The following is a 26,971-nucleotide window of genomic DNA, read 5'->3' as shown; positions in this document are numbered from 1 at the left end:
TTTGTGACCCCTGGTCCTTGTTTCTTTTTTCAAGTCAAAAAAGTCCCCTGGGTTGACATTGTCTATACCTTTTAGGATTTTGAATGCTTGAATCAGATCACCGCGTAGTCTTCTTTGTTCAAGACTGAATAGATTCAATTATTTTAGCCTGTCTGCATACGGCATGCCTTTTAAACCCGGGATAATTCTGGTTGGTCTTCTTTGCACTCTTTGTAGAGCAGCAATATCCTTTTTGTAACGAGGTGACCAGAACTGAACACAATATTCTAGGTGAGGTCTTACTAATGCATTGTAAAGTTTTAACATTACTTTCCTTGATTTAAATTCTCTCACAATATATCCGAACAATTTGTTGGCCTTTTTTATAGCTTCCCCACATTGTCTAGATGAAGGCATTCATAAAGTCATTCATAAACTCCTAGGTCTTTTTCATAGATTCCTTCTTCAATTTCAGTATCTCCCATATGATATTTATAATGCACATTTTTATTGCCTGCGTGTAGTACTTTACACTTTGTACCATGGAATAAAATGGAATAAAACATAGCAAAGTGATGTTTGCAGTGTAGCACAGACAGGTATAGACGAAAGCTGTTTAACACGGTGTGGTAAACCCCTAAATCTTCTGAAATGTGTATTTTATTTGTTTTTCGTTTTATCAATAAAGAAACACTGAACAGGCGACATCTGCAAAAAACTAAATTGGAGACAACATAAAAAAAAAAAAATAAATAAAAAAGTACTTCCCGTGCTCCACCTCCACCATACCTTCAGATTCTGATACTTATACATTGTGCTGATGACGGTCCACAGCATATTTCATTGTTGTATAAAGTACTGACTGTGTCCCGAGGATAGGAGGACAACTGTTTCTATATTCTGATGATTGTTTAACTGAGCATTTCCATTGGCTAGGGTTTGCACTGGCCTGCGAGTTATTGCTAACATGCTGTTTGACCACAAGGTTATGTTTGAAAATGATCGGCTGGATCTACTCATCTTGCAAACAAACCAGAACTCAAACAACAATGTTCCGTTGTTATTGTTTTAAAAAAGTAGAGAAGTGTTTATTTTTCCTTTTAAGAGGAAATCAAATCCCGCCTCGGCTGCTATGCTGTCAAAGGACTTTCCTAAGGTCAGCGGCTGAGAGGAATCAAGACTGGCGGGAAACCTGAACTGTAACACTTTTGTGGGTTTTCGGGCTGAACTGGAACCCCAATAAATATTTTGCTTTTTCTTGGGGGTTTATGTGGGTGGCAGTTCTAGCAATGAAGTAACACGCAGGCAGCCTCTCTCTCTCTCTCTCTCCCCCCCCCCCCCCCCGCTGCCATCCCTTGGGTTTTCCTCTTAGGTTTTCCTGGAACACAAACTTTTCATGAACACACACACAAAATAGAAACTAGAGCTGTGCCCCCCCCCCCCAAAAAAAAGAAAACAGAAAGTACGTGTTAAGCACATTCCAATTACATTTTTTCCATTTTATTATTACATAAAACTATACTGTAATTATGCAAATGAGAGATTTTAGGGAAATGCTAAGCAGGGGTGAACTGAAAGTGGCTTTAGCCTGTATAAACTCAACCAGCATCTCACTATTTGTTGTCTTCTTTTATAAAAAATCATCACAATATGAACACAAACAGGGTTAAATTACACAAGTACACTGTCAAACTCAAGTATACTGCACACTAATATATATCCCCTTCGGTCACACATTTTTTTATTCATTTTTAGAAATTGTAAAACAGTGTGTGTGAACTCTGAGAAGTTTGAGATGTTTCCCTGCCATAACTTTAAAAAAAACATCCATGCATTATAAAACAGATACAAAGATAGGAAACTTAGCATGGTGCAGTTATACACACAGTGACTGAAGGGGGTATACAAAGCAACCTGTGTGCACTGCAGAATGGGAGACACAGGGGGCCTCTCCCTCCTTCTTGACTTCATTGGCACTCCGATGAACAACTTCCACTGGCATCCCTTACAAAAGATTCCCATGGTAAAACCACAGCAGGGCAGAATAAAGCACAATCAAAGTAATGTGAAGCACTGGCAAGCATTGTAAAGACCACAGAGATATGGGGAACCTTATTAGCTTCCTCGGTCCTGAGACCAGGTTTGTTGAAAACTAAACTTGTCTGAAATGCGTTATTTGCTTTACATGAGACCACAAAAACATACAAAACATAAGACATTTGGGACCACGAAATGCTGAACATTCAGTATTGTAAACGTCCGTACCCGAGGGCTCTCTGGCTGTGGGCAATTTCAAATGAAAACTGTTCCGTATGCTGAACAGAAGGACCAAGGAGGTAATAAAACATGGCAAACCACATGGTAAACTTTCATGGGAAACTGCCAACAATCCCAACTTCCGAAGCACGCAGCCCTGCTGTAGAAGACTCCCTGTAATTCTACCAGAAGGGGGCACACAGTAAACAAGGACCCTAAAAACACAGGACCAGAGCCTCAGGGTTATTTAATCCAAAACACCATTGAGGCATTTTTTTATGGAAGAAAATAATAAACAACTTAAGACTTTAACAGCATTACCTTTTCAGTCATTTATAACTGGTAGCTTTATTGGGTGCTTTTTTCCCATTTTTTTAGAAACTAAACCCAAACAGTAAAGTCAAGTTTGGGTAACACTTTACATTGTCCCTCTAATTACTGTGTATTTACATCGTACAGTCAAACATGTATTAAGAGACCACTCAAGGGACAGTCTATAGTGACCTCTTAACACAGGTGGTCTCTTAAGAGGGCCCATAACTTATGAATTTTCTATTTGTCTCTGACATGCTTTCCTGTAACTGTAAAAGTCAGAAGATGTAATATGAACAAAAGGAAGTATGTAATTTAATAACATTCATTCAGATAATGGATTTACAAAACAAATTATTTTGTGAAAGTAATGAATGCTTGCCTGTCTCAGGTCACATAAAATGTTTTAAATCCTTTGCAAATTTCAATGCCTGTGTCTGCCTTTCAGGTACGTGTTGATTAATTGCATCCTGAAACCAACGCCAGCATAAGCATAAGATTTTTTTCGATTACCGCGCACATTGTTTTCATACTCTTATAAGTATGGCTTGAATGTTTCAGTGTTTATTTTCCTTTTAACGGTTTACCTTTAAGTCTTAAGCCGCTACATCCTAATTTTGAGAACATTCTGTTAAATTAGCGGGAAAGAACAACACAACACGAAACGGACATATTGGAAGCTACCTAGTTTCCAGGCAAGTGCGAGAACGAAATGCAATGTTAAAGTAGCATCTGGAGGAAGTGATTACGGATAAAAGACTGCTAAAGTGGTTGCCATATTCCTTTGAATTTAGGACGTACCATTTAAAACCATATTTTTTTATAACAATAGCCCTGTGTAAGGGTGCTTAATACAGGTTTGAGTCCGTTGCTGGGTAAGAGAATTGTGGTCGCTTAATACAGTTATATAAATGCACAAATGTCATTGGGAGGAATTTAAAGTGGTCACTTAGACCAGGTGGCTGCTAAATAAAGTTGGTTGCATGAGCAGGTTTGACTGTAGTTACTTAGTAAATACATGTATACTTACATAGAATTACAATGTTATTATGCACAGTTACAATGTACTTAATGTGTAAATATTTTTGCATGATATATGTAAATTCACATTTGTATCAGAAAAGGGTTAGGATTATATCATGTTTTTTTTTTTATTTACAAATTAAGTAAATTGTAACTATGCATAATAACATAGTCATTATGTGTAAGTATACATGTATTTACTAAGTAACTACTATGTTAATACACAGTAATTAAAGACACAATGTAAAGTGTTACCTAAGTTTGAAAGGCATCAGAAGAAATTATGCAGAAATAACTGTAAACAACAAATTAGTTAATCCATTATAACTCCATATCTGAAAACAATTGGTCTACCAAAAGTAATATTTCTGCTCAATTTCATGCATGTGTATTCTTAAAATAAAAAAAAATAAAAATAAAAATTATAATGAAAACATCAATGGACAGGATTACTGCATTTCACAGCTGTGATTTTATCACAGGTATTTTTCACAGTTTAAACCATTCCTGGCAGCCACTTTTCAGCTCAGTAGGTTACTATGTTACGCAACCTTGTTGCAACTTTCTTTTAAAACAAACAAACAAAAAAAAACACATTCTGGCACATTAAGACGGATTTACAGGTTAGCTGTGCTTTCTAGTGCTGGTTATTAAGACATGTAACAGTGTCTGGCAAGTCTTCAATCCTTCACCGCACATCTTCAATGGCAATCGTTCTCAATTTTCTCAATGCATAGAATCCGGGATTAAACTAAGGGGCTGCTATACCTCGTTTCCATGAGCAGTACTGACCGCCAATCAGAGTTGATCCGGGTTTTCCCGCATTCCTCCTGAACCCCCATTGATATTATCTATGTAATACGAGTTTTCGGCAGATGTTGGCGGTTCTTACCCAGCATGCCTTGTGGTTAAGGTCGCATTGTATACAAAACCGAAAGGATGGACGCCATTGCTTCGCTTCTCACAAAACTTAAAAAAACGATACAAGAATATTAAAACACAGAGGAACCTGATCACCCTGAATGTAGATTAAACATTTACAGACACTCATCACTTGACTGGTCAGGGTTGTGATGTAATTCCACCCATACTGTTTTGGCCCTTTTTGGGAAAGGATACAAAAAAAATCAGGGGCAGGTGGGATTGGCAGCCATTGGCAGCAGGGTTTTGAATTGGGATGAGTGGTGCATGAAAACGAGGCATCAGTGCAGGACAGGCAGGGTTTTGAATTGGGTTGAGTGGTGCATGAAAACGAGGTACTAGAGTGGAGCAGCAGAGGCATCAGTGCAGGAGAGGTAGGGCTTGCGTCACTCTCTATCTGAAATAAAAAACTCTTCTTGGTGTAGAACTATACAATAGTGACATACGTGGTCAGTTTTGTTTTCTTGGTAGTTCCCTTTGGCTCGAATTGTACTGGCCTGTGAGATATTTGCTAGGCTGCTGTGTGACTATATGTCTGCAACTGTGTATCTCCAAAGAGAAAAGGCGTGTCTGTGTAACTCGTTTCTCATTATGTGCATTCCAACATACTTATAACAAAGGAGAAGGGCCTACAAAGCTAGAGAAGTCAAAAATGAAATATGTACTATGGAAGCTGTTTCACCATTAACGGAACTACCACAGGGTGTACTTGCAGAAAGACACTTGCTGATTGACACTTTCATATTATTTCCATGTGTATCGACTCCTATGTAGGTGCACTTGCACATTTTTAGGCAATTTTGAGATGTGATAAATTTTAAAACAGAGATGGAAAGAAGCCTCCTATTGCACAGCAGTTTGATCCTGAGCTTGTTATACACTGGGCTAAGCTAAGCACATATTAAAACCTGGATTGGGTGAAACTGTTATGCAAGAGGAGTTTTATCTCCATCCCTGCTAAAACAGGAAAATACTACTTTCACAATAAATTTTTCATTTTTGGCTCATTTTATAGACCCTCATCCTTTTAAGCCCACTAACCCATCCACTATTTATTCACACTGAAGGTTTTTTGAGCTTGCCGCTAGTTTTAAATCAATCCATCTTAGCTGTGTGTGTGAGTGTGTACCTGAATCTATTAAGAATATATGACCATTACTATTACCATCATCACAGTAGCTCTGTATGCTATAATAGTATAGTTCATATGGGAGTGTTCCTGTAAGTTAGTGAACTTTTGGCCTAGAACACAAACTATATTAGACTGTACATTCAGAAAATGCTCAGTACCATGTAAGTTGTTAAGCCTATTGCCTGACACTGATGAAACAAAACAATCAAAATCTAATACTGTTCAGGATCACTTCAGCATCCTAGTTTGGACCCTCTTGTTTGGTGGCGGGCAGCTGGTTGCCTGATGTTGATTGGCAGTGCCTTGACTCCACCCACCACCCCCCACTGCCTACAGACCCTTGTTGTAAATGACCGTCTTGTCGTTGGTTAACGCGGCGATCTCAGGCTCCAGTTCGGACACCTCAATCTGTTCAAAGAGAAGAGACCACTGGTTAGCGATGCTGTAACCTTGCTGGTTATATCCTACTAATTATTATATTATTAATTAGTCATTTAGCAGACGCTTTTATCCAAAAAAAACTTAGAGACTAGGGGTGAACTAGTATGCAGAGTCACTTACAATAGGACCTTTGTTTTACATTTCATCCAAAGGACAGAGCACAAGGAGGTTAAGTGACACACAGAGTCAGTGGCTCAGCCGTGATTTGAACCAGGAACCTCCTGGTAGCAAGCTCTTTTCTTTGACCACTGGACCACTGCACTGGGGTCCTGTCCAGGTTTTATAGGTACCATTAAATAATTGACTCGGGGCTCCTGAGTAGCGCATCCAGTAAAAGCGCTCACATAGAGTGCAGGATGCGCCCTATAGCCTGGAGATCACTGGTTCGAGTCCAGGCTATTCCTTTGTCAACCGAGGACGAGAGCTCCCAGGGTTAGGTTGGCCAGGGTGTCCTCGGCTCATCGCGCACCAGCAACCCCTGTGGTCTGGTCGGTCGCCTGCGGGCTTGCCTGCCCAGAGCTGTGTTGTCCTCCGACGCTGTAATTCTGGGTGGCTGCATTGAGTCTGCAGTGTATAAAAAAGCGGTCGGCTGACGGCACACGCTTCGGAGGACAGCGTGTGCTCGTCTTTGCTGCTCCTGAGTCAGCACGGGGGTGGTAGCGGTGAGCTGAGCTAAACAAAATAATTGGACACTACTAAACTGGGGAGAAAACAACAACAACAACAAAAAAATAATAATTGGGACTACTAAATTTATAAAACAAACAAGTAGTGGTTAGGGCTCTGGACTCTTGACCGGAGGGTCATGGGTTCAATCCCCGGTGGGGACACTGCTGCTGTACCCTTGAGCAAGGTACTTTACCTAGATTGCTCCAGTAAAAACCCAACTGTATAAATGGGTAATTGTATGTAAAAATAATGTGATATCTTGTAAGTCGCCCTGGATAAGGGCGTCTGCTATGAAATAAATTATTATTATTAATTATTAATTTGGGGGCAGAGTGTTGCTATGTATAGTCCACAGGGGTGCTTTTAATTTTTGAAAAGTCACCAGGATCTGACGACTGAAATGATGCATAACAAGACTTCCATTACACGAGAGTAGATGTTAAAACTTCATGTGGATTTGAGCTCGGCTCTCGCCAAGATAAGCACCAACTAAGACGTAGCTTTACAGTAAACTAATGTGATCCATATGTGTCTCCATCCATTTGCGCTTCCTTCCATATGATGATGTAGATATCCTTCTGTCTGGTGTTGATGGCTGAAGTGTAATGCTGGCTCCAGGGATCAGCTTATTGCCTCCCTAGCGCATCAGCACACACAACGGCTGCGATGCTGGCTCCGGGGATCAACCACAGTGCGGTCTCCCCAGTGCATCAGCATGACAACTGTCTGGATTGAGCTAAGTAGGATACATCTCTGGGGTCTTCAAGTGGGCACCTTCCATCCTCTGTGTTTCGTCGACTAGCCCATGACACCTCAAGAGGGCTCGACGGTGATTCTGGCATCCCAGCATCACCCCCCTCCGTCCCCCACTCAACTCAGCCCAGCTTACTTACCCGTACATCAGCGTTTCTTTCTTTCTATTGTGCTTGAGATCCCCAGCCAGAATCTTTGCGTCTCAACTACAGCCAGTTGCTGCTCCTCTCTGCTGCTTCAGATAAGTTCTTCACTTTGAAACGCAACTCTTGGCCACTGAATCCGACGTCTCTGAGAAACCGGGTTGTAGAGTGTGCCACAAATCCTCGACAACCCACCTCCACTGGGTAAACCCGGCCTCTCCATCCTCGCTGTTCCGCTTAAGTGGCTAGTTGAGATTACGGCAGTTTCTTCCTCTCATATGCCTCATCTACACAGGGGTGATTTGTGGCTTAAAAAACTGGTGGGGCACAGCCCCCCCCCCCCCCCCCAAAAAAACTGTGAGCTGCAAACAACACTTTACAGGCAAGGGTCTCTTATCGACAGACAGCTGCACCTGCACTCATCTGAGCATTTGAAATGGAAGTATCGTCACACTCTTGTGCTGTTACATTCTGAACTACAGAAGAGTCAGGTTTGGTTTCTGTTGATGTCTCTGGTATTGGTGGCTTAGATTTTTTGTTGTAGAAAAACTCCAAACGTAGCTGTCTTTTTGCCATTTTAACAGGCTCAAATTCACTCTGTTTTTAGCACATATTTTCGCTGACTGAAAAAGTGAAAGTCTCACACGAGAACAAATATAACGGTGAAGGGTCTTAAACACTCTTTGGTTATGTTACTAAGTTTTGAAAGTTTGAAATAAACTGTGCACTTACGTATTTTTAAATAATAAACCCTGGCAACAGTGGCGTAGCCAGGATTTTTTTTCGGGAGAGGGTGGAAATGGTAACTTTAAGGTGAGTAGTCACAGTGATGCAATTAGCAACCTGATTTCTTATTAGTGCATTGACGTTTTTTTTTTTTTTTTTAACAGAAGATCCAATAACCTAATACACTGTTGTGCAAAAAAAAAAAGATTCAGTTTAGAACACTTCCAATTAAAAACAAAAAAGGAAATACAAAGCAAAGGACTTGAACTTTTAACATGCACATCAGATTTCAATTTCACATTATGATAATAAATAAAAATAACTAGATATAATTTTATTAGTACTTATTGTTGTTCATTTTTGTTAACTAACAGTTGGTGTTCAAAGCAAAGCAAAGCAAACCATTTTATTTAATTTCACAAATCCTGACTAATTTAATTACCGTTTGACTGACGCAGGACTGAACATAAGAACATAAGAACATAAGAAAGTTTACAAACGAGAGGAGGCCATTCAGCCCATCTTGCTCGTTTGGTTGTTAGTAGCTTATTGATCCCAGAATCTCATCAAGCAGCTTCTTGAAGGATCCCAGGGTGTCAGCTTCAACAACATTACTGGGGAGTTGGTTCCAGACCCTCACAATTCTCTGTGTAAAAAAGTGCCTCCTATTTTCTGTTCTGAATGCCCCTTTATCTAATCTCCATTTATGACCCCTGGTCCTTTTTTCTTTTTTCAAGTCAAAGAAGTCCCCCGGGTTGACATTGTCTATACCTTTTAGGATTTTGAATGTTTGAATCAGATCGCCGCGTAGTCTTCTTTGTTCAAGACTGAATAGATTCAATTCTTTTAGCCTGTCTGCATACGACATGCCTTTTAAACCCGGGATAATTCTGGTTGCTCTTCTTTGTACTCTTTCTAGAGCAGCAATATCCTTTTTGTAACGAGGTGACCAGAACTGAACACAATATTCTAGGTGAGGTCTTACTAATGCATTGTAGAGTTTTAACATTACTTCCCTTGATTTAAATTCAACACTTCTCACAATATATCCAAGCATCTTGTTAGCCTTTTTTATAGCTTCCCCACATTGTCTAGATGAAGACATTTCTGAGTCAACATAAACTCCTAGGTCTTTTTCATAGTTCCCTTCTTCAATTTCACTATCTCCCATATGATATTTATAATGCACATTTTTATTGCCCGCATGCAATACTTTACACTTTTCTCTATTAAATTTCATTTGCCATGTGTCTGCCCAATTTTGAATGCTGTCTAGATCATTTTGAATGACCTTTGCTGCTTCAACAGTGTCTGCCACTCCTCCTATTTTTGTGTCGTCTGCAAATTTAACGAGTTTGCTTACTATATCAGAGTCTAAATCATTAATGTAGATTAGGAATAGCAGAGGACCTAATACTGATCCCTGTGGTACACCACTGGTTACCTCACTCCATTTCGAGGTTTCTCCTCTAATCAGTACTTTCTGTTTTCTACATGTTAACCACTCCCTAATCCATGTGCATGCATTTCCTTGAATCCCTACTGCGTTCAGTTTGAGAATTAATCTTTTATGCGGGACTTTGTCAAAAGCTTTCTGGAAATCTAAATAAACCATGTCGTATGCTTTGCAGTTATCCATTTTCAATGTTGCATCCTCAAAAAAGTCAAGTAGGTTAGTTAGACATGATCTCCCTTTCCTAAAACCATGCTGGCTGTCTCCCAGGATATTGTTACCATATAGGTAATTTTCCATTTTGGATCTTATTATAGTTTCCATAAGTTTACATATAATAGAAGTCAGGCTTATTGGTCTGTAGTTACCTGGTTCGGTTTTGTCTCCCTTTTTGTGGATTGGTATTACGTTTGCTATTTTCCAGTCTGTTGGTACAACCCCTGTGTCAAGAGACTGTTGCATGATCTTGGTTAGCGGTTTGTAAATAACTTCTTTCATTTCTTTGAGTACTATTGGTAGGATCTCATCTGGCCCAGGGGATTTGTTTATTTTAAGAGCTCCTAGTCCCTTTAACACTTCTGCCTCTGTTATGCTAAAGTTATTTAAAATTGGATAGGAACAGGTCGACATGTGGGGCATGTTGTCAGTGTCCTCCTTTGTAAAAACCTGTGAAAAGTAATCATTTAATATATTTGCTATTTTTTTTTCTTCATCTATGATTTTGCCATTTGTGTCTCTTAGACATTTAACCTCCTCTTTGAATGTTCTCTTGCTGTTATAACATTGGAAAAACATTTTGGAATTGGTTTTAGCCCCCTTAGCAATATTGATTTCTATCTCTCTCTTGGCCTTTCTAACTTCCTTTTTGACTTGTGTTTGCAGTTCCAAGTACTCTTTCTGTGTGCTTTGTTTTTGGTCCCTTTTAAACGCTCTGTAAAGTGCCTTTTTTCGCTGAATATTTTTTTTAATTGATCTATTAAACCATTTTGGCAATTTTGTTTTAGATTTAGATTTGTCTACTTTTGGGATGTAATTGTTTTGTGCCTCTAGTACTACATTTTTAAAAAACAGCCACCCTTTTTCTGTGGATGTTTTCTCTATTTTACTCCAATCTACTTCTATTAGTCTCTGTTTCATACCTTCGTAGTTTGCTTTTCTAAAATTGTAAACCTTAGCTTTAGTCATTACTTTTGGGGTTTTAAAAAATATTTCAAATGAGACCATGTTGTGGTATGAGTTTGCCAATGGCTCTCTGACCTCTGTTTTAGTTATTCTGTCTTCATTATTTGAAAAGACTAAATCAAGGCATGCCACCCCTTTAGTCGGTGCCTTGACAAATTGCGTTAGGAAGCAGTCATTTGTCATTTCCACCATTTCAATTTCGTCCGTCGTGCCCCCCATTGGGTTTTCCCATTTTATATGGGGGAATTTGAAATCCCCCATTAGTATGGCTTCTCCTTTTCTACACGCATTTCGAATGTCATTGTACAACAGATTATTTTGCTCAGCGTCTGAATTTGGCGGTCTATAGCATGCTCCTATTATTATGCCCTTTGAATTTGTGTCCATTATTCTGACCCATATTGATTCTGCATTGTTTTCTTTGTCCTGATTTAACACCTGGGCTTCAAGGCTATTTCTTATGTATAGCGCTACCCCTCCGCCTCTTCTGTCCTGCCTGTCTTTCCTATACAGTGTGTACCCACTAATTATATTCGTCTCCATCACTTTCAGACAACCAAGTTTCTGTAACACCTATCACATCGTAGTTACTTGTTAGTGCAGTAGCTTCAAGTTCTAACATTTTGTTTCTGAGACTTCTAGCATTAAGATAAATACATTTAATAGTGGTCTTACCTGAGTTGTTGCCCTTGTTTTGATGTAGTCTCCCTTCTGTTTTTTTGTTTTCTCCCCCCTTCCTTTCTAGTTTAAATGCTTCTGTACCGCCTGAAGGATCCTTTCTCCGAGTAGATTGGTTCCCTTTCTGTTTAAGTGCAGTCCGTCCCACCTGTATAGATAGTCCTTGTTGTAGGAAGTGCTCCAATGTTCAAGAAAGGTGAAGCCTTCCTGTGTGCACCACAATTTCAGCCATGCATTTTGATTTTGTATTTCCAGCTGTCCATATGGTCCTTTGCAAGGCGCCGGCAGTATCCCAGAAAATACCACAGTTTTGGTCTTGTCTTTTAATTTCCTTCCTAGCTCTCTGAATTTGTTTTGCAGGGATCTTGGCCTTGTCTCTTCCAATGTTGTTTGTACCAATGTGGACGACTACTACCGGGTCATCTCCTGTTCGTTCTAGGAGCCTGTCCACATTCTCAGTGATGTGCTTGACTGAGGCTCCTGGAAGGCAGCACACTGTTGTAGTAAGGGGGTCCAAACTGCGAACTGAACTTGCTGTGTTTCTCAGTATGGAGTCCCCAACAATCATGACCTCCCTTCTTTTTGCTGCCTAGTCAGCACTGTTTATAGGGTCCTGGGTGTTGTTTCTTTCATTCTCTTGATGTTGGTTTTGGTCATCTAAATGTTGAAGTGGCTCAAATGTGTTGGCTGTCTGGATTTCTGGTGGTTGTGTTTGACAAAGTTTCTTTTTTTCCCTGCTTCTGCCTATCTGAACCCAGCTGTTTCGACTCTCTTCCATCTCCCTGGTGGCTTTCAGTCTGCTAGGGGTGCAGACTTCCATGAATTGTGGGTGTGTCAGCTCCTCAAGCTCCTGTTGCTGTCTCATTTCCTCCATCTCCTTTTCTAGCAGGCTTAATCGCTGAAGCAAGTCCTGGATGGTGCGGCACTTTACACAAACTTGGTTGAGCTCTGTTGGGTTTTCTCGGATTTCCCACATCATGCAGTTGTCACAGATTACTGGCTTGAAGACCATTTTTTTTTGTTTAGTGTAGCTGTCAACCTGCTTTCAACTGCTGGTGGTACCTAATCTTCTGGAGGTTCGGGGGAGGAGGGACTTTTGCACACAGTTGCATACATTGTATAACTACAGTGCCTTTAAAAAAAATTATTATGGCTTATTGGTCATGTTACGCTTGTCTTCCAATGCTAAGGCCAAACATCGCAGCACCTGGTCATGGCGCCAAGTAAACCGTCCTTGGCTAAGAGCTACCTTACATCCTGTCAAAATGTGCCTTAATGTTGCAGGTGATGAACACAAAGGAGATGAGGGATCCTCTCCTACCCAGAGGTTTAGGTTCTGTGGTGATGGGAGAACATCATATGTTTACCTGATGAGGAAACTGATCATGCTCTGTTCCATTGACCATAGGTCTTGCCAGCCAATCTTGCGTTGTTCCCATCTCATCCATTCTCCCCGCTTGGCCTGGGAAATGGCCTTTATACACCTCATCCTCTCCTCCTGCTTTTGCACCTCGTTGACTACTAGCTTCCTCCGTTGAGCAGGGCCGCCTTGTGCCATGTAGGAGGAGCTAAGCTGAGACCAAGACCCCCTCTTCTATGCTGAACTTGCCCTATGATATCACCAATTCAAAGGGCAGCCTTTGTATCCTCCACAGCTTTCTTTGCCGCCCACTTTCTTCCAGTTTTCAACACAGGTGCTGCCTCCCTTAAGCATTTGTCGCGTGACTCTACTAATGTAATTTCCAGTCGGACCTTGGCGCACTTAAACTTCTCGGTTAGAGCGGAGACTGGTAGCTGCAGTATTCCTTAACCATAAAGTTTCACTCTGCTGAGGCAGCGTGGAACTCCCAACCATTTCCTGATGTATGAACTGATTAAAGCTTCAAGCTTCTCTACTGTTGTTAAAGACACCTCATACACAGACAGTGGCCACATCAACCGCGGCAGTAGACCAAACTGAAAGCCCCAGAGAATTAGTTTGCCTGGTAAAGCGCTGCTGTGTATGCTCTTCAACCCTTCCACTGCTTGTTGTCTAACATCTCCCACACAAACTGTGTCCTTTAGATCCCCGTCATACCATCTCCCAAGACTCTTCACTGGCTTCTCAGACACTGTTGGTATTGCCTCACCATTAATGAAGAACGTTTTATCTACTACTTTACCTTTAATTATAGAGATGCTCCTTGATTTAGTGGGCTTAAATTGCATTCGTGCCCATTCAATGTTATTGGTTAATTTGCCCAATAACCGATTAGTGCAGGCTACTGTTGTAGTCATGGTTGTCATGTCATCCATGTATGCTCGAATTGGCGGTAGTCGCATTCCAGAAGTCAAGCGCTCTCCTCCTACTACCCATTTTGATGCCCTAATGATTACTTCCATTGCCATGGTAAAAGCCAGTGGAGAAATGGTGCATCCTGCCATTATTCCAACTTCTAGGCATTGCCATGTAATGCTGAATTATGAAGTTGAAAAACTAAATTGCAAATCTCCAAAGTAGGCTTTCACTAAATTTGTTATTGTCATCGGTACACTGAAAAAATCAAATGCTGCCCAAAGAAGTTCATGTGGCACTGAACCATATGCATTAGCCAAATCCAGGAATGTCACATGGAGCTCCTTCCTCTCCTTTTTAGCTGATTGAATTTGTTGCCAGATCACACTGATGTGTTCTAAGCATCCTGGGAAACCTGGAATGCCCGCTTTTTGTATTGAAGTGTCAATGAAGCAGTTCTTTAATAGGTAAGTTGACAATCTCTGAGCAATAATGCTGAAGAAAATCTTGCCTTCTATGTTTAATAGGGTGAAACTGACTGATGCTTGTATTATCTTTTTCTTTAGGTATAAAGACTTCACCTGCTCGTCGCCATGCTCTTGGTACAACCTGTTTTTCCCATGCCACTTTCATCAATGTCCACAGGATTCATAAAACTCCTGAAGCACTCTTGTACACTCTGTACGGAACTCCATTAGGCCCTGGAGATGATGAAGCCCTTGCTTTTTTCACAGCTTGCTCTACTTCTTTCCACTTAGATGCACAGTCCTCCATTTGGTATTCTGGTGGATTGATAGGTGGGATGTCTGAAGGAATTGACATAGACTCCTGCCTTTTTGAATCTGTATGTGTTTCCTCCAAATATCTCTCCAGCTCACACTTAGATGCTTTTAGTGTGCCATTCTTCTCACTGGTGAATAACTTCTTTACAAATTTGAATGGGTCTTTATAAAAGTTAGTTCTCGCACGCTCCTTCTTTTTGTAGCGTTTCCGTATGCGCTCAGCTCTGCGCAATGTTGCAAGCTTATCTTTTATGACCCTTTGTAAGAGATTGAGTCCCTCCTTCTGACTTTGTTCTGCTCTTCTCCATTGCTTCCTCAGCTGTCTCCTTTCTCTAACTAAGCGTTCAATCTCCAACGCTTTATATCTGTACGAAACACCATGGCTGGCAATGACTGGTACATAATGTAACGTGGGGGTGGCCAGTGGATTTGACATGTCTGTCATGCCTGCCTTTGATGAAGAGATGACTCACCATTGTGCATTGTAGAATGAGTTGTGATGAAGGCCTATGCTCCTCTTTGATAAATATACCATGGGCTCACCATGCACCTTGCCAAGCTGGCAGCAGCTCCATTTCGCTGTGACAGCTTTGCATCTCCAGGAACTCAGCAAGCAGGAGTGTGAGCGGGTGCAGAAGGTCTGGGTGATGCCCAGGTGAATTCACATCTCCATGCACCAAGCAAGCAGGAGTGGCAGTGGGTGGAGAAGGTCTGGGTGATGTCCAGGTAAATTCACATCTCCACAAACCCAGCAAGCAGGAGTGGCAGTGGGTGCAGAAGGTCTGGGTGATGTCCAGGTGAATTCACATCTCCACAAACCCAGCAAGCAGGAGTGTGAGTGGGTGCAGAAGGTCTGGGTGATGTCCAGGTGAATTCACATCTCCACAAACCCAGCAAGCAGGAGTGTGAGTGGGTGCAGAAGGTCTGGGTGATGTCCAGGTGAATTCACATCTCCACAAACCCAGCAAGCAGGAATGGCAGTGGGTGGAGAAGGTCTGGGTGATGCCCAAGTGAATTCAAACATTCAGTCCCGTGACCATGAAGTGAGCAGACTTCCCACTCAACCACCAACAGCATGTGCTTGTGATTTAGTTGGGCCAACCAGCCCATGCCTGAGTCACTTAGGAATGGAGCCAGGTGCTAATTAATAATCTCACTTTGCTCTACAGCCTTTCAGAAGAGTTTCTTCAGCATGCAGCTCAGGAATTACCACTTGAGTCAGTTTATACTGTTTAAACTCCTGTACAAGTTTACACAAAGCACGGAGAAACTGCATTACTACCGTGCAAATTTACCATGGTAAACCTTTATAAGGGAATTACCAGCCAAACCACTTAGAATCATATTTTTTGAATTGAGAATGGGCCTCTTAGATGTGGGCATGTGGTATGCAGTACATGAGTAATTGTAAAATATAGTCTTTCTTTCTCTTTCATTCTTTCAGAACAACTCCAGAGAGACAGAAGCTTTATTGATATGGAAAATATAATTGATAAACATTGTACAAAATACCTGCTACATGAGGATCAGATTTATTGACCATTCAAACAGAGTTAAACACAGACAGGTATAACTTGTTTTGCCGTTCTTTGCTAGTGGCAAGAACTTTACAGTCAAGTTAAAGAATTTGTATTGTGAAAAGTCGTTTCTTATAACACTATCAGAGAGAGCGTACACAATCACTGCCTATAAAAAAACATTATAAAATCGTGAATGAGAAATGATCTATCACTGTATAGGGTTTGTGAACATCCTGTGTACCGATGTCATTCTGTACACGGAACATACAGCTTTGAGGTCGTCCAGCCCAAACTGCAGTAAGCAACATCATACACACGCCATATCTACTTATAAAAGAAATCCAGATCCAACCTGTCAGTACATTTTAAACCCTGTTTCGTGCGCCTCATTGTAACATTAAGAAAGTTAGCATCATTTAATCTGTGGGACCTTAAAGGGTTAAGCTGCAGCAGATGTTTTAAGTCGCATTCGTAACCTTATTCGTAGTAGAAGGATTTAAGCGTGACAGAGTGAAAATAAATCTTCGAGGGGGGGGGGGGGGGGCACTCAGGTATGTAAACGCACTGGAGCTGAAAGCTAATACAGTTTATTTCCTGTACAGAGTAAGCATAAATGCAGGACACTGTAGCTTTAAGTTTCTGCTGTGGTTTTTGGAACACAAACATATTATTTTTGCTACACCAACAGATGGCATTTTCAGGGAGACAAGGAGGGTGGGGGGGGGGGGGGGGGGGGGGTGTAGTTCTTAATAACTTCATGAGGTATCATGAATACATAAAAATAAAAAAATAAAATGCTAAAGCTGCTGCCGGTGCATTTCGGGGGTATAGAGCTTTGTGACATTCCGAGTGGCACATATGTCTGGTTTTGTCACCATATGGCAGCCCAAGCTATTTACAGTAATAATGAAATGCTAATCATCTTTTAAACCTCCCTAAAATGTTTTGTGGTTCTAATCACCATTTCAAATAGCTTGGTGACAGAATGAAACATCAACACAGGGAGAAGCAGAGGCTGGCGAGGTGATGATACAGGTGAGGTGAGAAGAGAGATGAGGGTAATAGAAGAAAAAATGAAGAGAAAACTTAAATTCAAACATGTGAGCAGTTAATTGCATGGTGCTATCCTGAACAGATGTGGCGTGTGTGTGTGTGTGTGTGTGTGTGTGTGTTGCGTGTGTGTTGCTTGTGTGTGTGTGTGTGTGTGTGTTGCTTGTGTGTGTGTGTGCGTATTGCGTGTGTGTTGCATGTGTGTGTGTATTGCGTGTGTGTTGCGTGTGTGTGTCTGTGTGTTGCTTGTGTGTGTGTGTGTGTTGCTTGTGTGTGCTCAGCTGCCCTGTTTCAAATTATTTTCTTTCTTTCAGTCGCAGTTAACCCTTTCCCCCTCCATGAGGGCTTTCAGTTTAACGCAAAAGAAGCAATGCATTGTTTTAAACAATTCAGCTCTCTTTTGCCATCACACTTCATCTGTAATGGAATATCTTCTTACCAAAAGCTTGAGCACACGCTGGCAATCAACACGATGGTCTCGCCAACCTTGAAACAGAATGAGTGGGGGATGGACATTTAATTTCCCCCTTCATCCCAATCAGACCCCTTACTTACTAATATCGTGGTATCCCTCAATCGCTTATAGTCACTTGTACTAGTACTAGACATAAGTCAGGTGCCCCTATTATATCCTCACTAAAAGTTAAAGTGACTGTCTTACAGTAACGTGAATGTCTGTGTGTAAAGTAATACTTACTCCTGCAAATCTTTCAGACAAAGCAATTCATATGGAAATAACAGTTATCCATGTCAGGGATGCAATCGTTGGGCTTAGTTCTGGCCCTGCCTATTTTAGTGATCTACTCGCATTCTACAACCTTGACTGGACTTGGAGATCAGCCAGCAATAGTCTGCTAGTTATTCTGAGAACCTGAATAAAAAGCTATCATACTAGGCAAGGCATTCAGCTATAGTCCCCCTCTTACCTCTGGTATAATATAGTATTTTAAGTGTATACTTTGTTTGATTTAGAAATGAAAGCACTGAGGTATCTGCAGACGGGAATGCTACATACAGAAAAGACATTGTATCTAGATTATGGTAAAATTCCTCAGAGCATGCCACAGCAGTGCCTGCAATGCCGGGGGTATACACTGACTTGTTAGTGAGACAGACACTCCCAACAGCAGGGCTGGGGACACCAGCGACTGGCAGCACTGCACATAGAAACCAGGCATCTGCCTTCACTGCACGCTGCACACACTTTGTCCAAAAGACAAAAAACAGTGTTAAAATCTCCATGTGAGCCCCCTCGTAATCTCCAGCTGGGTCATTTGTTTTGTCGCTAACAAAGAACCGGTTTTCTTCCGACAAATGTTGTGCATTTCTCTACCTAAAAAGTGACTCAAAGCAAGATCCTGTGCTGCAGTGGGATAATTGCACCAGTTCATGCAGTTTACTGGTGTGTGGCACGACAAATTCAAATACTCAACCAATGCCACATGCTACAGTAGTTTAGAACTTCACTTTAACCAGACAGAGCATACACACAATGAGAGAATGAAACAATCATTATTATCACATCATCACTTGCTTTTAATGACACAGTCATCGATAGTCGTGTTTCTGACAGTCATTTCAATCTAAAAAAGGATCACCACCACTACTACTGAGATGCTTTGGTCTCCCATCTTCTTGGGAAACACTTTCCATTAAATGTCTCTAATTACAGTGTACTTACACATAATTACAATGTTATTATGCATAGTTACAATGTACTTAACGTGTACATCTTTTTGCACGATATATGTTAGTACACAATTGTATCAGAAACGGGTTAGGTTTAGAGTTAGGTTTACACATCTTTTACATATTAAGTACATTGTAATTATTTGTAAGTATACATGTATTTACTAAGTAACTACAATGTAAATGCACTTCATGTAAAGTGCTGTGTATTCAATAGATTTGTCATGGATTTGTCTGCAAAAAAATTAGGGGTGGTAAATACATTCACCTCAGTGGCCAAGGGAAAATTACATAACAGTGATTCAGTCTACCGGTTTTTTTGGTGAGAGCAGAGGTAGAGATTTACCTTAAAAAGCCAGCATGCAAAAAAAAAGAAAAGAAAAGGGTATGTGAGAGATAAAGAATTAGTAAAAATGAATGGAAGTTATCATGGATTTCACTATTTCCGTGAAATGTACCCAGTGCCATGTAATATGGGGTGTAAATATCTTATAGTGTAAATATACATATCTGTATCTCTTAAAAATAAAACACAGCCAATTTTTGCCCTATTGACGCACTCCCTGTTACACTGCATTTAGGAACCTGGCAGCCGGTTTAGCTTCCTTCCAGTAAATGACTGAACACACAGCGCATAGAGCTGCACAATTTCTTTAAAACGTCTTCAAAGAAAAACATCAGCTTCAATAAAGATCAGAACTATTTCTGCTAAAGATCACTCTGTCCAGTACAATAAGGGGACATTTCACGTGTCTGTTGCTATTTTACATTAATTTGTGCTTTTTTTTTTTTTTTCGTTTGCTAATTCACTGATAGTGAAAACAGAATGTCTTTAAAAGGTAGACATAAAAAAAGTATTATATAAATTTAGCATTTACTGTTTTTTCAGGTCAGCATTTAAAGATTTAGGAACATTTGGTGTATAATATTCAATTTTGTATGTTTCAATGCTATTTTCTCTGCTTTAATAAATATGTTTAAACTCGTGAAATATCTTTAAATACCTATCTTTAAGCTGTCAAATGCTGTCATAGTGCACTTGGAGACTGAAGCCTGCCTCAATTATTTAACATCCTCGTCTCAGACAGCCCTACAAAGCCGAAAAAAATATATATACTATTGGACCCCTCTATAGCACAGACATGAAGAATCTATTTCAATAAATGACAGCAGTCCTCACTGTTTCCATCAGGGTAGTTGGGAGTGGAAATAAGAACTGCTCTCCAAAATGGCCTGTAGGGTTAACACTAGTGTCTGTTCCTCCTGAACACAGCAGTAAACATACAAACGCACCTGTCCAGCGAGCCTCCACTATCAACTCTCTGAGAGTCTGTCAGATTTGCAATCTTGCTCAGAGTGACTGAAATTGGAATTCAGATCTGATCACAAGTTACATTGCTGTTTCTTTTTTCAACTTTTAGAATCAAAATGTATCTTTTTTCCCCCTTCCACTTCATTACCTGCAGTGTTGTGATCGGGGAGTGTAAATGAATCCTGATTGGGAGTGTAAATTACTTTTGTTTCATCAATTCATGACAACTTCAAGACAACAACACAAAGCCATCTGCACACACCTCCATGTGCCCTGGTGTTTGTTTGTGTGCATGGTGCACGTGTCATGTTATTTTCTGCTCCTGTTCCTTTGTGCGTGTTAGATTGCAAAGCCCTTCGAGGGGGACTGGGGGGAGTGGGGGTTGGGTCTGTTAGTCTGTTAGAAACATAAACAGAAACCATTTTGAATACCACAGCAATACAAGAGCTTTAATAAAACATTGCCTGAGCCAGGTCCTTCCGTTTACCAGACTCGCTCAAAACAAGAAGCTTGTAAGTAATCACAAGTCAACGTCAGTGACATACAGTACATGTCTCACCACGCTGTAAATACATCATTTAGAACTATCACTACCAAGAAAAAGTAAATTATTAGGAGCTAAATCCATTGAAAAATGTACCTGTGATATACAGACAGACAAACGGTCCCTATACTTTCTAGTTCTGTGACTCGATAACTTGTCCTTGTCAAGTTTCACTTCACCTTTCCTCTCCAGAATCTCCAGAGGGGCCTTTGTGTTGCAAACGGAATTGTATTTGTATATACTGTATTGTATCGCCTGGTCTTTATAGTTAAAAAAAAATAAATAGCAGGGACAGTATTATTATTTAAGATATAAAATTTGTCAGGATAACTTCCTCCCCTGTCCAAAGAAGAATGTCCCTTACTACAGAATTGTAAGAAAAAATCCAGGGAAAAAAAAGTGTCTTTTTTTTTTTTTTTGCTCCGACAGTACTAAACCTATTGAAGTTTCATTTTCTCTTGCACGTGTCTTTATCACAATCGGTTTCTGTATCTTGCAGGCCTTGCAGGGGGCTGGGGGAAATGAATGTGTGGAGGCAGGCAGACCTTCTCTTTCTTTCTCTTTCCCTCCCTCTCTTTGCTTTCCTGTTTGTGAAGGAAAGATGCAATCACCCGGCTGCCTCATTCTCCACGGGACAGCGTGAGGGTGAGAACGGAATGGCTACAGGGTTAGGAGATGTAGGGAGAGAGAAAGGGCTTGCCAAGTGTCTCAGTCATCAGGAAATGCTTGGCGGGCGCGTCAAAAATGCCTCCAATTACTGCGCGGTGAATTTGTCAACAGCTGACACAGGTAGAGCAGACAAAGAAAGGGGGTGGGGGGGGAGAGATTAATCACCTGGCAGCTGAATTTGTTTTGCAGTTTTTTTTTTCTTGTTCCGCTAAGAAATAGCGTGAGGCTGCATGCTGGCACTCAGAAGAGGCACGGTACAGGAGATCGTACAGAGTTTCAAAGGTGGTGTTGACCATGTGATTTATCAACCGGGTGAGGGGGGGGGGTAATATACATTAGGAATTAATTTGTTTGTTTGATTAGAAGACCCACTTATTACCCCCCCTTATAAATGTTATGGGTTGTGAAGAGAGATTGTACACTGAAATCTGTACCTGGTAATCAAATCTATTTTCACTCAAAGGCACTGGTCATTGCAGCTTGTTTTGACCTGCATCAAAATGAATAAACATGTCTCTGCCATTTTAAAGTCTTTAAATTGTTTCCCTATTGAGCACAGAACTGATTTTAAAGGTTTACTCATAGTGAAAAGATTACCTTAATGGTTTGATTTCCCCTTATTATCCCAGTCGCCTCATGAGGTCTCTAGATACAGGTTTACTTGCTGACCAGAGATACCAGCTTGAGTCATGTAGTGGTGCTGGCATTTTCCATTTAGTAACATTCACAATAGTCTTTCCACATATTTTAAACTAGGCTAGGAAATGTGGCCTTAAAACATCTAAATGATTGATATTTTTCATGTTCCGATTAGCAGATTTGCTGTCATTTGGGTCTGTAGAAAGCTTAAAGCTTATTTTAAAACATTTTGTATGGGTAACTGTGGCAGGGCGGAAGCCCTACACATGGGGAAATATGTAGTTTTATTGTATATTTTTGCATTATTTGTTGTAAATTGATTTAATTAACTGTTTAATTGATGTTGCGCTCCGCCGGGGACGATTACCTGTCTGTGTGGAGCAGCAGCTGAAAGCAATGAGCCGTTCCAGCAGGCAGGTGGGCGTGTCTCGGCAGAGCGTTAGTATAAAAACATAGAGATCACTGTGACCGGGGCTGCTGCAAGGCCTGCCGTTTTCACGGCACCTTTGATTTATAGTTTGTTGTATTGTGTTTTTATTTTTGAGTGTTTGTACAGTCATGTATCGTCCTCTGTGCGCTACCATCGCTGGTAGCGTCACATGACATTATTGTTTACTTTTTGTTTATGTTTATTAATTAAATCCCGTGCGCCTGTGTCGGCGTATCAACGTCAATCTCTATCTCAGTCTCGTCTGTGTTCTCCTCGGCTACCTGAGGCAAGTTTACCAGGACTCTATCACAGTAACATAATCTGGACACGATGGCTGGGTCGAAATAAGGAGGCCGGAACCGAAAATCACGGTGCCACAGACATGACGCAAAGGCTCAGTCACAAAGTTTCTTGTCGATTTTGGGGGCCCCTCTCAGCACTGCATACATGTAGCACCACATTGTCAGGATCATGACAACGCAAATCTTCCATGGTATGCGCATGTGAACCTGTAGGTGTCCACATACAGTAAACATGAAAATCCTAATTAACATTCATGGGGTGAGGAAGTGAACGAGATACAGTCTGAATCCTCTACCAGGTCCTGTATATCGTGCTTTGCAGTTTATGGAGTTAAACTGAACTCCCACAACCTTTAGGCCCACAGAGCGATTATTTTACTGTTTGACTCGGAAACAGAGGACTAAGAACGTGACAATATTTCCCCTTCTGCCTTGCCAGCGGCGTAGTTATTAGTAAATCTATTTGAATAACATAGACACAGCCACTTGGAGTCAAAGAGCCATATTCTGAAAGATTAATCATGCCTCTGGTGTGAAGCCGTTTTGAAATTGCGGGGCCCGTTTGAAAAACGTTTTTGTAAATTTACTCCTGCTTGTTTCACAAAACTAGAACCAAAACCAACAAGCTGTTATTTCTGTAGACTGCTTCTACGAGTAGGAGTAACTCTTAGACCAGCAAACATAAGGCATGGATGTGTGTGTGCGCGTGTGTGTGTGTGCGCGTGCGTGCGTTCAATACTACTGTAACCACATCTAGATATAACACCTATTCCTGTTGGACTGCTTTAACCCATTAAGTGCCATTCTCTTTATATGAGGGCTTACTTTATATTTTTTTGAGCATTTTTTACTGGTATCATCTGCTTGTTCTTTTTATTTCCTCTTTAACTATATTGTTATATTAACTATATTGTTATGATAACTTACTTTGTTTTTGTAAACAGCAACTAAATGTAACTTAAATTCTGCAAATATAGCCCTCAATATAAATAGAAAAAATAAATAAACTGAAGCCTAAAAATTATCAATTTCCTACCCAGTCATAAAGCTCCATTTTCTATGTGTTGAGCTTCATAGCTGGCGTGAAAATTCACTGGTCTGATTATGGCATGTCTAACCTGACTGTCATCAAAATAAGACGCAGTAATTTGTAGCCAAAACTAAGGATTTAAATGTTTTATTCAGTGTATCAAACTACATGAAAACAGCTAGAAAATGGGAGTGCACGACGAAAACAAAATGCCTCACACTTGACTAATGTGTCCTGTTGTCCTGGTAATGTTAATTGTCAGCTGTGCCCGGTATTCACAATCAGTAATGCAGGTGTTTACTAGAAATAATCTCCCGATCAATTAGTTAATACTATATGATATGCAACATTGTATTCTTTCAATGGAAGCTTGAGGTAGCACAGACCCCCCTCCCCCCCAGTGGCCCTCATATTACAGTCTGTGAGACCCTTGGGAGACCAAGGACTGGCCTCCTATTATCTTCAGGTAAACTGTACACTTACATCTTGTTTCCAATTCCCCCATAATTTTCCTGAGCATTACGCCAACTTACACAACCTACAGATGTGAAACATACCTGACACTTGATTGTCTTTTGTAACAGGAAAGTGAAAAACAGGGGAATTATTGGAGGCTACAGTATCATCTTGTAGCCTCCCCCCACCCCCACCCCCCACTGAAACAGTGTTGCAGTTACTTATGTGGCCCATGCACTAGTCTGTCTCCCTGTGTGTTTGTCTCTGTGTGTGAATCTGCATCACTTTACCTCTGACATCTGAGGGAAGAGGCTGATGGCGAGAGGCAGAGCGAGTCCGAAGGTGGCGAGGCACACAAGGCTGTGCACTGGGAGGACCAGCCTCCTCCGGGACTGGAGCAGAGGCAGCCTGGAACACAACGGCACAAAATAAAAAACAAACACTGACGGACGGCTTTGTGCTTTCCGGTTAGCCCTAATCTTGGACTACCTAGTGTTATAGAGATGAAACAGTCTGAGCTTACTGCTCATCATGGTCTGTGAAAACAGCCATGTTTTCATGTAGGTCTCAAATGTTTACTTCTGAAAGAAACAAATGTATAGATGTATTTTTTTTTAACATGATATCTGGTACTACACTATGTTAAGGTAATCTCTGTTTGCAACTGTTGTTTTTTCACAGTGATGCACTTCATTGGACACTTTTCCAGAAGGGTAACATTTTCCACACCCCTTCAGGGAGGCTGTGTGGTCCAGTGGTTAAAGAAAAGGGCTTGTAACCAGGAGGTCCCCGGTTCAAATCCCACCTCAGCCACTGACTCATTGTGTGACCCTGATCAAGTCACTTAACCTCCTTGTGCTCCATCTTTCGGGTGAGACGTAATTGTAAGTGACTCTGCAGCTGATGCGTAGTTCACACACCCTAGCCTCTGCAAGTCGCCTTGGATAAAGGCGTCTGATAAATAATAATAATAAAAATAACTGCTTATTTCTTGTCATTAACAAACCAGCTGCTTCCTGTTTTGACTGACATATGCTCAGTGTATAAAGATTTCCTGAGAGTAAGGTATGGAAACTGAGAACTTCTGTAATCCAAAGTAGTAACAGATATCGACTTTATACAATTAAATTACATTTTTGCTATAACATTCAACACGTTTCTTTTCAAAACTGTGTAGCTAAGGGAAGTTTGAAACAGGCAATTCATTATGTCATTAACCACAATCATTTTAACCAACAGCAGAACAGAGATCTAGCCGAGCAATGTTGGTACAGTAAGAGACTCCTCACCACCCTTCCTAAACCACCTTTTTAATTCTAAAAATACTCCATCCCTAATTACTGCCCACTTGTGCCCAGCAATCCTCTTGCCAAAGAGTGGCCCGCTTGCATCTAATCACCGGCACAGCGTGGCGTGTGAGCTCAGCGTTGTTTAAACCAGACCCGGTCTGCCTGTCACACTTCAGCAGCCTAATTAAGAGTTATGTCTTGATTAAGAAGCTAATTAACACATGGGGTGTAATATCTTAATTGGGAACTACTTTTTCAAAAGCAGGAGAAAAAAACACTTTGGTATAAAGGTTAGATATGAGGTCTCAGTCGTGATAGTATTAATACGCTCTGGCGTGTGTCAGCTGTAGCTCAAGATGAGCAAGTAGATAGCCAGTTGTGAGACAGCAGGGAGGGGGTTAATTCCTCCCTCTAGAAAAACATGTGCGGAAGGCACATTTTGGTTTTGTTTTAATTGTTTAATTGTTTTTAATTGTTTTATTATGAATCATTACCTGCACCTGGCTACTATTGAAAATTGGAGCCAGGTGCAGGGTTTAAAAGGAGAGCAGTCAGTCTGCACTGGGTGGCTGAAGAGGGTAGAAGCCCGACTGTGCTGGTGTGTGGGTACAGCCGTAAAATTAAGGGAAAAAAAAGGTAGAGTGAAGCCTTTGTTTTTGTGTGTGCTGTTTTGTTTCTTTTGTTTTTGTACAGGTAAACAGCTTAGCTGTCCTGTTTAGTTTAGGTTCCTGTTTTGTTTTAGTTAGTGCTCAAAGAGAGCTAGGTGTTTGTTTTGTTTATTTTTGTTTTTGTGTTTATTAAAAATTGCGCAAACCGCGCTTAAAAAAATCAATTTCTGTGTGTTGGGTCAGTGTTTTTAAAGGGGCAACGAACCGCGGTGAGGGCGATTCTTTTACATATGGTGGCAGCGAGTGTGGGCGCCCCTGGAGACCCAAAAATGGATTTTAAAGATTTAATAGAGAGGCTTAATAAGAACACCACTGCTCAGGAGGAGCAGACAAGGAAGATGGAGAGGCAGAGACCGGAACTGGAGCGGCTGCTACAAAAGTGGGAGCTGCCATCCCGAGAGCCAGAGGGGGTGGAGTTGCCGTCCCGAGAGCCAGAGGGGGTGGAGCTGCCGTCCCGAGAGCCAGAGGGGGTGGAGCTGCCGTCCCGAGAGCCAGAGGGGGTGGAGCTGCCGTCCCGAGAGCCAGAGGGGGTGGAGCTGCCGTCCCGAGAGCCAGAGGGGGTGGAGCTGCCGTCCCGAGAGCCAGAGGGGGTGGAGCTGCCATTACCAGAGCCCAGAGGGGAGGAGCCGCCTCTCCCAGAACCATCAT

The 26,971-nt window shown here is 41.2% G+C and overlaps 1 protein-coding gene across 1 annotated transcript in view; it reads right to left on the bottom strand.

Annotated features, from left to right (window-relative positions):
• Window positions 1-1,457: 1,457 nt before the first annotated feature.
• Window positions 1,458-26,971, bottom strand: part of LOC117420850 (sideroflexin-5-like) — a 71,941-nt gene continuing 46,427 nt past the window's right edge. The window contains exons 13-14 of the mRNA XM_034034542.3: window positions 24,657-24,774; window positions 1,458-6,031 (exon numbers count right to left, since the gene is read on the bottom strand). Coding sequence (XP_033890433.3) covers window positions 5,954-6,031; window positions 24,657-24,774 — 196 coding nt within the window. The 3' untranslated portion in view covers window positions 1,458-5,953. The remainder of the gene's footprint in view (window positions 6,032-24,656; window positions 24,775-26,971) is intronic.

The sequence above is a fragment of the Acipenser ruthenus genome, chromosome 1 (genome assembly GCF_902713425.1).
Source record: "Acipenser ruthenus chromosome 1, fAciRut3.2 maternal haplotype, whole genome shotgun sequence".
In the NCBI taxonomy this organism is placed as follows: Eukaryota; Metazoa; Chordata; class Actinopteri; order Acipenseriformes; family Acipenseridae; genus Acipenser; species Acipenser ruthenus.
Note: the sequence above shows the minus strand (reverse complement) of the source record. Positions and strands in the feature narration are given on the sequence as shown.